The sequence below is a fragment of the Nipponia nippon genome, unplaced genomic scaffold (genome assembly GCF_047370975.1).
Source record: "Nipponia nippon isolate SJK-2023a ecotype South Korea unplaced genomic scaffold, ASM4737097v1 scaffold_5, whole genome shotgun sequence".
NCBI lineage: Eukaryota > Metazoa > Chordata > Aves > Pelecaniformes > Threskiornithidae > Nipponia > Nipponia nippon.
In genome coordinates this window covers 71,164,923-71,178,637 of record NW_028262369.1, presented here as the reverse complement: position 1 = coordinate 71,178,637, position 13,715 = coordinate 71,164,923, and the positions used below count along the sequence as shown (strand labels likewise).

At 47.7% G+C, this 13,715-nt stretch overlaps 1 protein-coding gene across 4 annotated transcripts in view; it reads right to left on the bottom strand.

Annotated features, from left to right (window-relative positions):
* Positions 1 to 12,444, bottom strand: part of KLF7 (KLF transcription factor 7) — a 106,280-nt gene extending 93,836 nt beyond the window's left edge. For all 4 annotated transcript variants that reach the window (XR_015698741.1, XR_015698742.1, XR_015698743.1 and 1 more), the window contains exon 1: positions 12,076 to 12,444. Coding sequence is in view for 1 of the 4 variants with exons in the window: in XM_087731507.1 (XP_087587633.1) it covers positions 12,076 to 12,177 (102 nt within the window). In the remaining 3 variants the exon portion in view is untranslated. The remainder of the gene's footprint in view (positions 1 to 12,075) is intronic.
* Between the last annotated feature and the right edge of the window lie 1,271 nt (positions 12,445 to 13,715).

The window sequence follows — 13,715 nt, the reverse complement described above, 5'->3', positions numbered from 1 at the left end:
AGGCCACGCTCACTATAAAACAGAAATAAGCCACTATAGCTAGAGCACAACTTAGTGGCCTATTGTGCAACATTTTAAAAAATGTACTCTCTCATTACGGCACTTGAGAATATCTCCTCCCCCCAACACCAGTGGAAATACATTTATGAGAGCCATAGAGCAGCAATATTGTTTTAATCAAATCATTAAAATGGGCGTGCTGTTTTCTGCCCACATCCTGATATTTATTCCACATCCTGACAAGACCTGGGATTTGTACAGACCATTCTCCTGCAAGGTGTCAAGTGACTTTGTGGACACTGGGCCAGTGTAAATCCGCATATCGCCACTGGGTCTTTGGCAGATCTGCATCAGTTTGCACCAGCCCAGGATCTGACTCACTGACTGATCTGAAATCCCCAACGTGATGTGGGTACTATTCTTCCCATTTACAAAGAGAAAAAGTATTCAGGACTGAATGTCAAAGGTTTCCTTGACCTTTTCCACTTAAACATAAAGAAATGGAAAGGAGACAGATATTCCCGTCTTATACCACAGCGCAACAACATCTGACCAGAGATGCAGCTTGCTCAAACAAAACACTGACTGAATTACAAGGCCTTGCAGCTGGTATAGCTCTCACTGCACGAAGATAATCCATGTGAGACAATCCCAGTAAGGAGGAGTCTTCAACCTAGGGCATCCACTCAGTGTCCAGCTCGACAGGCACTCAAGACTTGGAAGATGAGTATTCAGCATTTTCTAAAAGTCACATGCACCGGAGGTATTTGGGAGTAAGAAACCACCCACGCCTTGCTTCCCTTGCTCTCCCTCAAATGTGTTCTTCAAAGAAGAGTAACATGAATTTCTCATGTCAGAAAAAGAAATCCCAATGCAGCCTTTGCAGGGGTCTGTGCACCTACTGGTATTCTTCTCAGCGCTGAGAAACTATCCTGGGAAGTCACCCATCTACCAAGTCCTTCTCACCGGAAAGTAACTCTGCACTGGCATTCTTCTGTTCTCCCTCAAACTACTGGGGTTTATTCATGGTTTAAACAAATTACCAAAGCTCAGAAAGCCCAAGAGAAGCTAGGCACACTCAGTGAAGAGTATTTAAACTGGGTACCCTGAAACTCATTTGCCAGCATCCAAGAAAGAGTAATAAAGGAGTCACTCTCGCAAAGCACAAAACCGTCTTGAGTGAGCAGAAAATCAGGGCTGTGTGAAGAGAGAACATGAGCTTTGCAGCCAACTCAGGAGTACAGCGTGGCGCCATGGGATCAGGCTGTCCTGGAGGCATGCGAATCGAGCAGAGCAAGGCCCCGGCATTACCTTCTTTAACCCCCAAATCACCCCAGCTCCTGAGGCACTGATTCAAGCAAACATCTTCATCCAGGGAAGCACTGGAGCAGAGATTTCAGCCTGTGTCTGAAAGGTTTCATCCTGTAATCAGTGGAAGAAACAACAAAGCTCCTCCTGACCTGTACAATCAACCACTAAAAAGACTCCTTCCCTCTAGAAAAAAACTCACGGATTAAGCCAGGCCCTTCTGTTTTCAAATGTTGTATACAACGATCTTTCTTTTCACTTTAAAAACACAGGAGAGCTAAGGGATGTGCCGATAAGAGAAGTCTATGCTGTTTTCCTGCGGCAGACAGTAGGAAACTACCCCAGGTGACATCCACTTACCCTGAAATTCTCAAACCTGCAAGAGAAGCACCTTACACGCTCTTTCACTGGGTCACATCAGCACTTAGAGCAGTCTGTCTCTTCTTCCAAGATACTGGAGACCCCTGAAACTATAAGTGCTTCCTTCCTCTGGTTGATCAGACAGAAACACCCCTTACTCTCACTATTTGACTGCAACCCCCACATGTTTCTTAAAGCCCCAACTCTCCGAGGCTTCTGGTTACATCAGAGCCACCTTTCTCAGCACCAAAACCAAGCTCCAAGTTCCCTCGATTGTGCAGGAAAGCCTAGAAACATGACTTTACACTATCCTGAAAAGATCGGAAACCAAAAACAAGCAGAAGGAACATGCACCTTGCTAAGAACCTGATCTGCAGCAATCTTCAGATGTTCACAGCCACTCTGAGGTGCTGGCACAGCTTATGAACAGCTGGGGGAGGGCTGTGACACCACCAGACTGAACTGGGACAGCAGCATCAGATGGAGACAGAAAAGAGCTATTTTGCCCAAACTGGCTGTATTCTCAAATCAAGTCAGTCCAGTGCCCTTTGCTTCTCCCTTACTATTTTAAAATGTGGACAAATTTTAAAATAAAAGCAAGAGACATCGAAGTCCCTCCCTTTCTGATCTAGTCATTAATGAGGGAGGTTTCTTTTCACCGGCACAGATTTTCCATTGAGCAGCAAACACAGCCTCTCCACTGTCCACGTGTCGGAAACAAAGCCACTTCTGGGCTGATGCTTTCCATATGAAACACTAGCTCCCATCTTTCTTCTCCCTTCTCCCTTCTTCCTTTCCATACTTTATTACTCACACGGCAGCTGTAGTAGCTTGCAGATGAGTGGAATGTTTTCTTCGGAGCAGCATAAATTTTCTCAGCTGACAGGGGAGGCCAAAAGAAAGAAAAGAAAAAAAACAAACCCCAAACCAGGATTATTCAGTACTTTTCACCAGCTCGAAGCAGGCAGCAAGCTCTGCAGAGCTGGCACCTTTCAAGCCGCTATGCAGCCACAGGAAAACAACAAAGCCCCCGAGCCACGCACCTCGCCCTGCACCCAGGGACATGGGGCACCTCAGACCCAGAGGCACGCCAGAGGTGCCAAGGGAGGGTGAGTGCACTGATTCCACGCCAACAAATCAGCACAGCACCTCACTGGCAGCAGCTGAGCAGGGAGAAGAGTGACCAGCAGTTGCGAGGAGCTGAGGAAAATGTGCGACTGCACTGCTCTTGTGCATCTCGTGCATCAACACGCCTTGCCAGACCCTCTCCCAGAGGGAGGGAGAGCAGGCCCCCAGGCTAGAGACCAGAAGTAACCAGACATTGCTTATGGCATCACATAGGGTTGTGGCTGCAGTTCTGAAAAGATGCAAGAGACTCACAGGATGCAGAGAGTCCGGATACCTTTTACTAGCCAAATCACTAATAGCTGGGAAAAATGAATCAAGTTTTAGGGGCGCAAGCCCTGAAACAGAAGGCTAAAATTGACAACAAAGCTGAAGATGTTAGCCAAACCAAGTCTCTCACACCGAAAACAGGGCCAGGCCCTCAGGGAAACTTCTAGAAAGTAGAACTGGTTGAAACACTTCTACCAAACATTCTCCAAAAAAATTACATTTTTGTCCAATCTAAAGTGCTTTATTGGAACATATTGGTTTTGGAGCCACCACGTCATCCACTGAAATTTCACATATCCACGATGTAATCTGGAAGGGCAGACCTGAATCAAGCAAAGCAGAGACTCAAGTCTGGGTCTCTAACATCACACCCAAGTGCTGTGATATTGCCAATGTCCATTTTGGGTGTAAAAAGCAAGCAGACAGGAGCACCTCTCACCCCTTCTACTCTTCCACTCACTAAACATTTTTCATAGTGGCCTTTGCTCGCTGGAACCTTTGTTTTCCATCCAGCCCTGGTGGAGAATAAAGGCAGGCGATTAAAGGCAGTCCCCTACTTCTCCCCTAGCAGCATAAAGCAATTCAGCGCAATGCTGATTCCCCTCCTGGGCTGGAGTGAAGACAAGTCAGGAGAAATTGCGAATGTTTACAAACCCGAGAACTTTCCTCATGCTTGAAAATGAACTTTGCCCACTCAAGAGTCAGGATTAAAACCAAATGCCTAACAGCATAGTAGCCTATTAGTAGTGAAAGCATTTTAAAAATCTAATTTCCTTGTCATGCTGCATGCATTTTTCCTCACCGCACAATCCAAATAAACAGTCATTTGCACTTTGATTTCCAGTCACTTCGCTTCAGTTGCACGGGAAGAGTGCTGCAGCACGGGAGCTGCAAAGGCAGCAGGTGGGCAAGACGATCCCATCCAAAAACCCTGCTTCCAGGGCTTTTTTTAATTACATAGATGGAGATACTTCCATTGATTGCAGTTTCTGTCAGAACATGTTGGTTTACAAAGGTCCATCATGGTCAAATGTCAACCCTATGCCAGTGTCCCTTTCAAACTGACCTTGGGAGGCTGCAGGTTTAAGTGCAGGATTTGTAAATCAGGACACTAATTGGAATGTCTCAGAAGAGCCTCTCACAAGCCAGCATCCTTCTCCTTTGCATCCCTCCCCATCAATCACACTGTCTCCCAAGCTCGCCTGTGTCACTGCCTACTTCTCCATCCCTTGCAGAGTAGGAGCTGTTGACCCCCACGTATGATTTAAACCCCAGCCTTGCACTCGGGCGCACAATGCTGGGAAATAACCAAGAGGATTAGGACATGTGAGACACAGCCTATAAGGACCATACTCAAAACCGTTATGACACTTAAATGAGTATGCCTGCTGGACCTTCAGCAAGCATTAATACGCAGCCTGTGCATAAATGACTCAGACTCTTTAGTGTACGTTGTAAAGTGTACCACATGCATCTTAATAGTTCTCCAGACAATAACACATGTAATGAATACACAGTTGCACTGAGCGGAAATGCTCTGGACTGGAAAGGATCCTTCATGTGTAAGAACAGGGAGAGGACGGGTACCTGCTGTAAAAGGATTAAGAGCATCAGAGCAGCTTAATATATCAGAGCTGATATATTAAACCTTTTACACAAAAAAAATCTATGCCTTCCTGCCCGACCTTCCTACACCCAACTCCCAACACCTTTTAAAAACGTAGAGAAGGGGTCAAATTAGTGCTACACACAGGTTGTCTCAAAGACAACACAGACCTCTGGGAAGGGGGATTTAAGCTTACCTTTCGGAACCTTATTTTTGTTTTTTCGGAGAGGCAATGCCACACCCCACCAAGGGCTCCCTGTGCAGGAGCTGTCCTGTGCTTTCAGCACCTGCCGGCTGGCATGGCAGGATTTGGGCCGGCAGCTCCAGAGGGACTGGCTGCCCGTCTCCCCATAGCCTAGTGCAACCCCCTCCTGCCCCAGCTCCTGTGCCCAAGTATTGCAAACCCCTAATATTAATCCTCGCTGCAGCCCTAGGAGAACAGAAGAGCTGCCAAGTAACCTTGTAACTGAAGAACTGAGAAGCAAAGGTTTGGTGTCCTGATGAAATCCAAGATGTCTAACTATCTTTGAGCACAAAGGCTGAAACGATTTCTTCTAAGAAGGGAAATGAGACATGAACACCGCTCTCACAGGCAGCCTTCCTCTCCAGCTGCTACCAGAGCAGGGATGGCAAATACAGCCTGGTGAATGCAGCGATACGTGAGCTTTTTCTGACATACACACCTACCTCTCTACTACCAGCTCTCAAAATGCCACAATAGTGGCATTTTCTTAATGCTGCTGGAATCAAGCAACTGTTGGAAATCCCAGCTTTTTTATTTTTGAGAATAAAAGACAATAAAACAAATCTTCAGTGGCTCAGAAGCCAGGAAAGTAAAAAGAACATCAAATTAAAAAATAAAGTCTGTGACTTTAAAGACAATCTCAGTGTCTTGGGAACCAGGCACATGATTTCTTAACTCAAAGTGGCAATGCTGGGAAGGAGACACAGCCAAGAAGGTACCAAACTCAGACACTCAAAACATGTGTAGCGCCTATCAAGACTGAAGCCAATGGAAGAAAACTGGGACAGTCTCAAATACAACAGCATCAAGCTAGGGAATATACCTGTGTAACACCTGTACTCCAAACCTGTTCTCTGCTCAGGAAAATTTGGGAGGAGGGGAGGCTCTTTCCCTGGCAGGTTTGTTTTGTTTGTTTGCTACAGAATCAGCTGAACCCTGCAGTTCAAGTGAATCCAAACTCGTTTGGACTGAGGCAGAAGCACCCATAGTACAAAGAGGAGGACCTGTGGGGAGAAGAAATTCATCAAATCAGGCGGGTGATTCCTGCAACTTGAGCCTGAAAGACACCACAAAAATGGCACTCCCAGCTCCTGAGTGTTGCTGGGAGCTTGGAAGCGGTGGGGACATTGTAAATGAATGCGTAAGGGAATGGGCAGGAGGCACTTGAGAGTCCAGGGAAACAGAAAGGAAAGTAAGAGGGACTCAGCACCATTCTTGAAAACACCTTTATTAACTCTCCAGAATTCAGGTTTACCATCAAAAAGGAAAACCGCCACCAATTACAATACCTGTGAATAACTTTTCATGACGTTTTGAGCGTGGTGATCAAAAGCCTGCAATTTTTCTTCCCTTTGCAGAACATGACAAACTTGATAGGAGATGAGGTGTACTATTACCCCATTGCTTAACGTACTGAACACCAATGCTGCTCAGCCAATGAGCAAAATCCCTCTGTTTTATAAGGGCAATTGCAATCCAGGTTGTTCATATGCAGCTACAGAGTCAAACAGAAGCAGCTTCCGTCTCACTTCCCTATAACATGTCTCCCAATGCGGAACGGAGAAGCAACACACTGGATGTTTCTCAGTGGAGAGTCATTTGACAAGGCCTCAAAAAATACGACAATATCCAGAAGATACCATTTCCCTCCACCCTGGAGAGCTTAAGTGTGAAATTACTGTGTGAAACTGAAGAACTTCTGCCGTTTCCACATGGAAGTATCATATTGCAGACTAGCTATATATCATTACTTTTATGTAGCCTACTCTAATCTGTGCGTTGCCTATTCAATAGGACATACAGAAACATGTGGGCTTGGGGGAGGGGAGGTTAAAGCATCCCAAACAAGTAAGAGAAAATATTTTCTAGTTGAGTACCCACATCATGATTGTGCACTGCTTAAAGGTATTTACCCCATTTCAAAATCACTTGATACAAGTCACACACATAATCAGCTATTTAAGACCTGTAACATGGATTGCAGGGCTCTACGCTTTCATAATGCCAAGAAATAATCACTTATAACAACAGAGTCTGTAATTAAGGAATCATGAAACAATAGAGACAGTTTCAAGTTTGTCTTTCTTCTCTTTCTCCGTCTCTTTCTGTAAGGTGATAGGAGCATGCTTTCAGCACATGGAGCAAGCAGAGAGCCTGCAGGTATAAACGGACCGATGCTGAGTCTGAAATACACTGCATTACACATGTGGCTGTTCTTGGAAGTCAACCATTTCTCCAAGTTATTCTCAAGAGGCATGATGTACTATAAGCACTTAAGAAATGTGTTACACTGTGACTGGAACCAAGATGAAACAGCAATATTAAAAGAGATGGTTTAGTTTATATAGTGGCCAACTATGCCATTAAACTAGAACAATGGAGACGATGGGGAGGCAGGAATGTTCTCCAGTGTGATTTATTCCTTTCCAGTAGCAGTGGAAATTTTTCCTATAGGCCTGGAAATGACCCTGTCTGCCAAACAGAAGTCAGCATTAAGATGTAAGAGTTCTGCTAGATAAGTCACCTTGGGATACTCACACAGCACAGGGATCTCAAAGCACTTTGCCAGAACGGGTCAAAACTCAGCCTCCCAGCCTCACAAAGACCATGCCTTAGCATCGTTGCTGTCAGTCACTTCAGAAACGGGGAAACCAAGACTCGGAAGACTTGATTAAAAATATGCAAAGAAGGCTCTACGACAGAGTCAAGAGCAAAACAAAGGCTTCCTTGATCCTATGCTTTACAGGAAACGTGCATCTCCCTTGGAAGGATCATTGTTTGCTGCAGCTGAGAGCAACCGGGTCAGCCAAGGCAAGAGGAAATGTTATCGGGCAATGCTTATCAGGCAAACGATACAATGCTATTTCCACTTCTGCCAGCCAATTAGACCTGTTTTGCCCAATGACACATGTGGGAAAGGCTGGCTGTTTTAGAATAAGCCAGGGTTTGGCACCTACGTCCTGCTGATTTTATACACCTGCATCAGCTACACACACGGTGACCCTGTGCATCTACCTGCACTTGGTGCTCCTGTGCTCTGACATTACGAGAACTGCCATGCTAGAGGCTGCCCTATGGCCCACACAGAATATGAAGAGAGCCCCAAACTGTCTCCTGATCAGACCCCTTCTCTACACAAGGGTGGTGAGTCCAGAGCCCTCCAAGGGGCCTATGGAGAAGGATAATAGGGGTGGTTTGAAATGTTATCCCTAGGAAGAGACATATCTGACTACAAAAGACGCCTTCTGCACACTGATCTTTTAACGACCCCCCCAAATGACATTGTGAAGGCCCAGCAGGCAGAACAGACTGAAGCCCTGTGTCCAGCCCTTCCCAATTCCCAGCCCTGCTCTCCCCCTCCTTGCAGCCTGGCACACTGAGTGTGGGACCACGTGCAGTTGCACGGGTTACGCTCCTCACAGTCGCCTCCCTCAAAAACAGCCTCCTACCCACTTCCTTCCTCTGCAGGGTAACAATGCGCTCTTCGGCCTCGTGCTGTCTCTCCCAGCAGTCTGGTTCCAATCTCAGGGATGCCACATCAGACAGCTACCCACGAGCAACGGTGTATGCGGCCAGAGGTCCTCCCACTGCACCGCAGCAGCCACGCAGGTGCTGAAATCTCCCCCCACCCTGGTCCTGAACTGCAGTCAGCTCGCAGGGACAGAGAGCAACTAGGAGGGTTCAGTCATAGCCAGGATGAAGCACCAGGCAAACACACAGATGCCGAGATACCAGCCAGCTGATGTACAGCGAACGCCTCATTTTCCAATGCACAGAGCCTACCTCTTCCTTTAATCTCTCTCAGTGCTGTGGCGGCTCAACACTACTGGAAAAGCTAAACAAAGACTAAACAAAGTTCTCTCTCTCCTGATGAAGTTGTGCTTTGAATTACTCATTAGATCCTGACCTCCCCACTCCAAGAAAAAACCCTCCTGACCTCAAAACTGTTTTGCCTGAAGGAGTATGCTCAAAGCTGACATAGAGAAGCTAAGCTTTTGCTGCCTAAAAACCAAGCCCTCCCTTCCCAATATGTGTTTTAAAATAACGTGAAACACATCATGGATTCGGCTCCACCTTCCACTTGAGGTATTTCCACTTCTACAATGTAAACTATGTCCAGGGCAGAGTGAGGGGTTTTTTGTTTGTATTTTTTCCTCCTAAAAAAAAACTACACAAGAGATGACAATCTCTTCCTACACAAAATCTGTTTGTTTTGTACATATTGCTGGGTTGTTCTCATTCAACTCCAATGTTAATTGTCAAAAGCACAGATATCAAACTTGCTCACATTTCTCTTGCAGTAGGAAGGGAAAAAGGGAGAGATCAGCTGACTGCATGCAAGCATTTAGCAACCTGCCTGTGCTGTCAGTGCCCTCAGTGAGTGATGGGTGTTTCACAATCGGAAATACGAGCAACTGCCCCAGCTGTGTAGTCCCCAGCCAGCAGCTACAAAAGTGTGATCCAGACTCAGGAGAAAAGGAAGACAGGACTGTGTCAACGCTTTCACCCCAAGGCTTGCTCTGATTTTCAGTGGGGCAAGTGCACCTTTTACGGTATCACAGTAGACACCACTTCTAGGAGCCGGAACTGGCACGGACTAACCTCTCCAGATCAAGTGCTAGTAGCTGCTAATCAGAAAACAACTGGAGCTCACAACGTGATAAGGAAGCTTGCTCTTGGCCCACACAACTACTTCCCCCCTTTTAAGAGACTGAAGTAATCTCCTGGGGCATTGCTTTGCTGCTGGGAGAAGAACTGCTCTGGAGCCTCTGTGGACCTCGGGTATGGCACCAGAGCTCTTCATGGGAGCGGAGGCAAGACCCATTCAAGTGTTTTCACTCAAAATTAAAGCTGCTGCTTCCCAATCCTGATGCTTCCTGCAGGGATCAGTCACTGCCCTGTCAGCCCTTTTCCCTGGGGTCTCGACTGCAGCCTGACAGTTTTAAGGGATACCTTTAGAAACACACATGTTCACATACATCCCTGTCCCAAAGTTGCTACGGTTTGCCTAAAATAAATAAATCCCCAAGACCTGGCTACATTTGAAGTGATTCAGGAGAATGAAATTGGGGTCTCTGTGTCAGTGGGTCTGCCAAGCCTGCGTGACAGCATGCTCTGTACAGCCAGCGTCAGCGGCTCCCACCACGGATACATCAGTTTTGCTCCCCGTTGTTTGCAAGGAGAGTCCAGGCAGCAACAGGGGAACAAAAACAAACTGTAAATACAGGATGTATTATGAAATATCAGACACTGGTTGGAGGATTTTAGAGGAAATAAGGGAAAATGTAATAAATTATTTTCAACTTCTCTTTTCAAACATACGTGGAGAATCAGTGGGATTTAACCAGGAGAGTGTGAGTTTAAATTTTGCAATAGTAACAGTGGGCTTGGGTCAGTACATTGTATTGTATAAAACAAACTGCTGCTCTTCCACGCATAAAAGAAGGCAGCAGGAGACAGAGTATCACACACAGTACTGCCTAAAGCATGCTGGCTATGTCAACAGATTATCTCGCTTTGGACTGTCTGGACTGTTACTAATACGCAACTGAATATGCAACCGATCCAACAACAACGATGCTATGAAATTCATTTTTTAAATGAAATTATATTAACCTCTTCAGTTTAATCAGCATGTTAAAAATATAAAAGGAAAGCAGATGTGACCATCACGGATGTGCGAGCTGAATATTAATAACAAAAAAGCATCCCCTCCCCCTCGGAGGATAAAGCAAAGTTGGATCGGTCATTTTGCAAATTAAATCCTGAATGTGTTCGCACTGTAGCTGTCAATAAACCTCTCGTCTGTGTGCACATACGCACACAAAGCTGAAGCCAATACAATTTTACCAGGGGAAACCTTTAAAGATCCAGCCCTGGTCCAGCTGGATGACAATGCTACAGCCTGAGTGCTCCCCTGAAGCCCTACCGTCCACATTTCTCCCCACACACACTTCTAAGGAAAAATTAAATGAATGTCCCTAACTGTCACTTACTGGAGACCTAACACACGCTACCCTTATGCTAGCCAAGACTAAGGTGAATGCTGGCAAGATGAAATCCAGTGGCTTGTTATTCTTATACCAATAGTGCCACGGGTCCGTGTGCTGCATTAGCACCACATGTCATCCCAGCCACACTCCACTATTCCTACCCACCAGCGGATTTTTTTTTTCTTTTAAAGAGACACTAGTTTCCAGAATTTTGCCTGGCGTATCATCTCTGCCAGAAAATCACATCAAGAAACAGCATTTTCACACAATGTCCTGCCGTAACGAGGAAGCCTGTCTTTCCTTTTCCCTCAGTATCGCAGCTGATAACTATTTATAGATCTATGCATTTGGGCTCATAGTTCATTTTATACAACTCTTTTCTCTATAACCTACTCTTCTCCTTGGTCTTATTTATTCATGCCACCAGTCATCATTCTAATGCATTCATAATACTTGATTTCCATCTTTAAAGTATCCTAATTCTGTCTACATATTAACCCTACGGTGCCTCAAAACACACTGGTTTACTGGAACCAGCCTAAGGCGTCATTGTTTTACGATACAGCAAGTGTGTGTTTCTCCCGACCTTCGAAAAAAAAGGGGGAAAAAAAAAAAAGAATGAAAAATAACTCACCTCCCTAGTTACAGAATTTAGCCTAAAAGCTTTTGCTGGTGTTTCCACACACCTGCCCACCCCCCATCTCTGATTTAAGCTACGATTTTTATTGACATATACTAATTACCTGAAAATAAGAATGATCTATTCCGTTTCCACCAGCTGCCAGTTGTCAGCACTGGCTGGAAGTGATCAGCCTTGTTTAAAAGAACAAAAAAAAAACCCAAAACCTAAGCTCAAAAATAAAATAAAAATAGTAGTCATCATAAAAACAAAACCCTAAAGAATGCCACCGGATCTCAGGTGCTGCCAGGCGTGCTCAGAGAGGACTGAAGGCAGACAGATTTAAATGGACTGCTCAGTTTGTCATGGCAAAAAATACAGAGATTTAAAGGTCTACCCACGCGGAAAAAAAAAAAAAAAAAAAAAAAGAACCACCAAAAAAACCCAACCCTGAATTAAAGAACAAAAATAAAATAAAGTCAGAAATGCAGCCCCAATGCATCGACTGTCTGCGCTTAAGAGATTTACAGGAGTAATTTAAATGATTCACCTGCTGCCAGTTTTCCTCCAAGGATGGCAAAGCTGAGAAGTAGCCGGTGTCGTGGACAAGCTGGAGTTCCTGGAATATACTATAACTAGCCAAGACATCCATGCTGCTGCTGAGCAAGACCCTTTCTTTCTGCTTTTGTGTGTGTTTGTTTGCTCGGGTGGGGGGTTGTTTTTGATCATAAAAAAAAAAAAAAAAGAAGGAGGAAAATCAACCAATGATAGATCCAGCGTCCCTTTGGCTTTGTTTTGTTTCAGTCACACTTTAAAAAAAAGAGAGAGAGAGAGAGAGAGAGAATCAGCGCGGAGGGGCGGCGAGGGCCGGGGGCCGGGCCGAGGAGGACGAGAGGCGCCGGCGCGCACCGAGCACCCCGCGGCCGCCGCACCGGGGCACGTCCCCGCCGCCGCGCACCGCGCAGCCCCGCGCCGCGGCCATGCGCGCTCGCGCTCGCCCTCGCCCTCCCCGCCCCCTCCCCTCTCTATTTTCGGGAGACCACATCTCTTCCCCCGCCCCCCTCCCCCCCCCCCGTTTTCCTCTCACCCTCCCTCGGCAAACCCGGCCCGGCCCCCCCGCCGCCACCGCCGCCGCCGCCGCCGCCTCACGGCCGCCTCACGGCCGCCCCGCCCCACCTCCCCCCCGCGCGCAGCCGCCCGGCCCACTCAGGCAGCGCGTGACCATGTAGGGTAAACGGCGGGGCGGGAGGGGCGGGCCCGCGGCGCGCCTGAAGTCACTATCGCCCAATGGCGGAGCCGCTCAGGGCGCGGGGGGCGGTGCCGGACCGCCGGCGGCGGCGCCGATTGGCCGGCAAGGCGGCTCCCGCCTCCTCCCCGTGGCCCGCGAGGCGGTGCGCGGCGAGCTATTTTTAGGGCGCTATATAAGGGGGCGGCGGTGCACGCGGCGGCGGTAGAGCGCGGCACGCTGAGGGGCGGCGCGGGATGTTCGCGCTCCGGCCCGGCCGCGGTTACCGGTTTCGGCGGAAAACCGCCTCTCTTGAGGGGCTGGGTGGTGTTGGGGGCGCTGAGCTGAGCGGGGTGGCCGTGGCCGTCCTTCTGCCGGGCGCGGGGCTGCCCCGCCGAGGCGCGGGCACTGGAGGGGATGCGGCAGGGGCAGCGCAGTGGGTGCCTGCCGAGCAGCCTGCCCTGGCCCCGCTGTGTGCAGCTGTGTGCTGCTCTCTGGCCACCAGCGCTCCAGTCCCTGGGGGCTGAGGGTGGCCAGACCGAGAAAAGCACTTTTTTTTTTTTTCCTCAGTCACAGATGGCTGGGAAAAGATGCGCAGCTGATGAGGGTGTTGGAAGGGGAGAGAGTGGGAATGTACCCAGAGCAGGAGCAGCCAGCGAAGGGAGCGTGTGCTGGGTGCCTGTGCATGGAGACCGCAGCAACCCAGCTTCTGAGGCGCAGGCAGCACCGAGTGTTAATCCAGCCATGCTATCTCCAGAAATGCTCGTGTGCTTATTAAGGCATCTATCATGGCATTTAACCAGGCTTAGCTGTGAGCTGAGCCCTCTTTGAGTGCTGGTTTGGGTTGGCCAATAAGCTGTTTGACCTTAAATGGTTAGTGTGGTGCAGAGCTTCCCCAAAATTGCTCTGGCACAGGGCACGGTTGCATTTCTGCTTTTGGAAGGATTGCAGAACTGTGTGTGCTC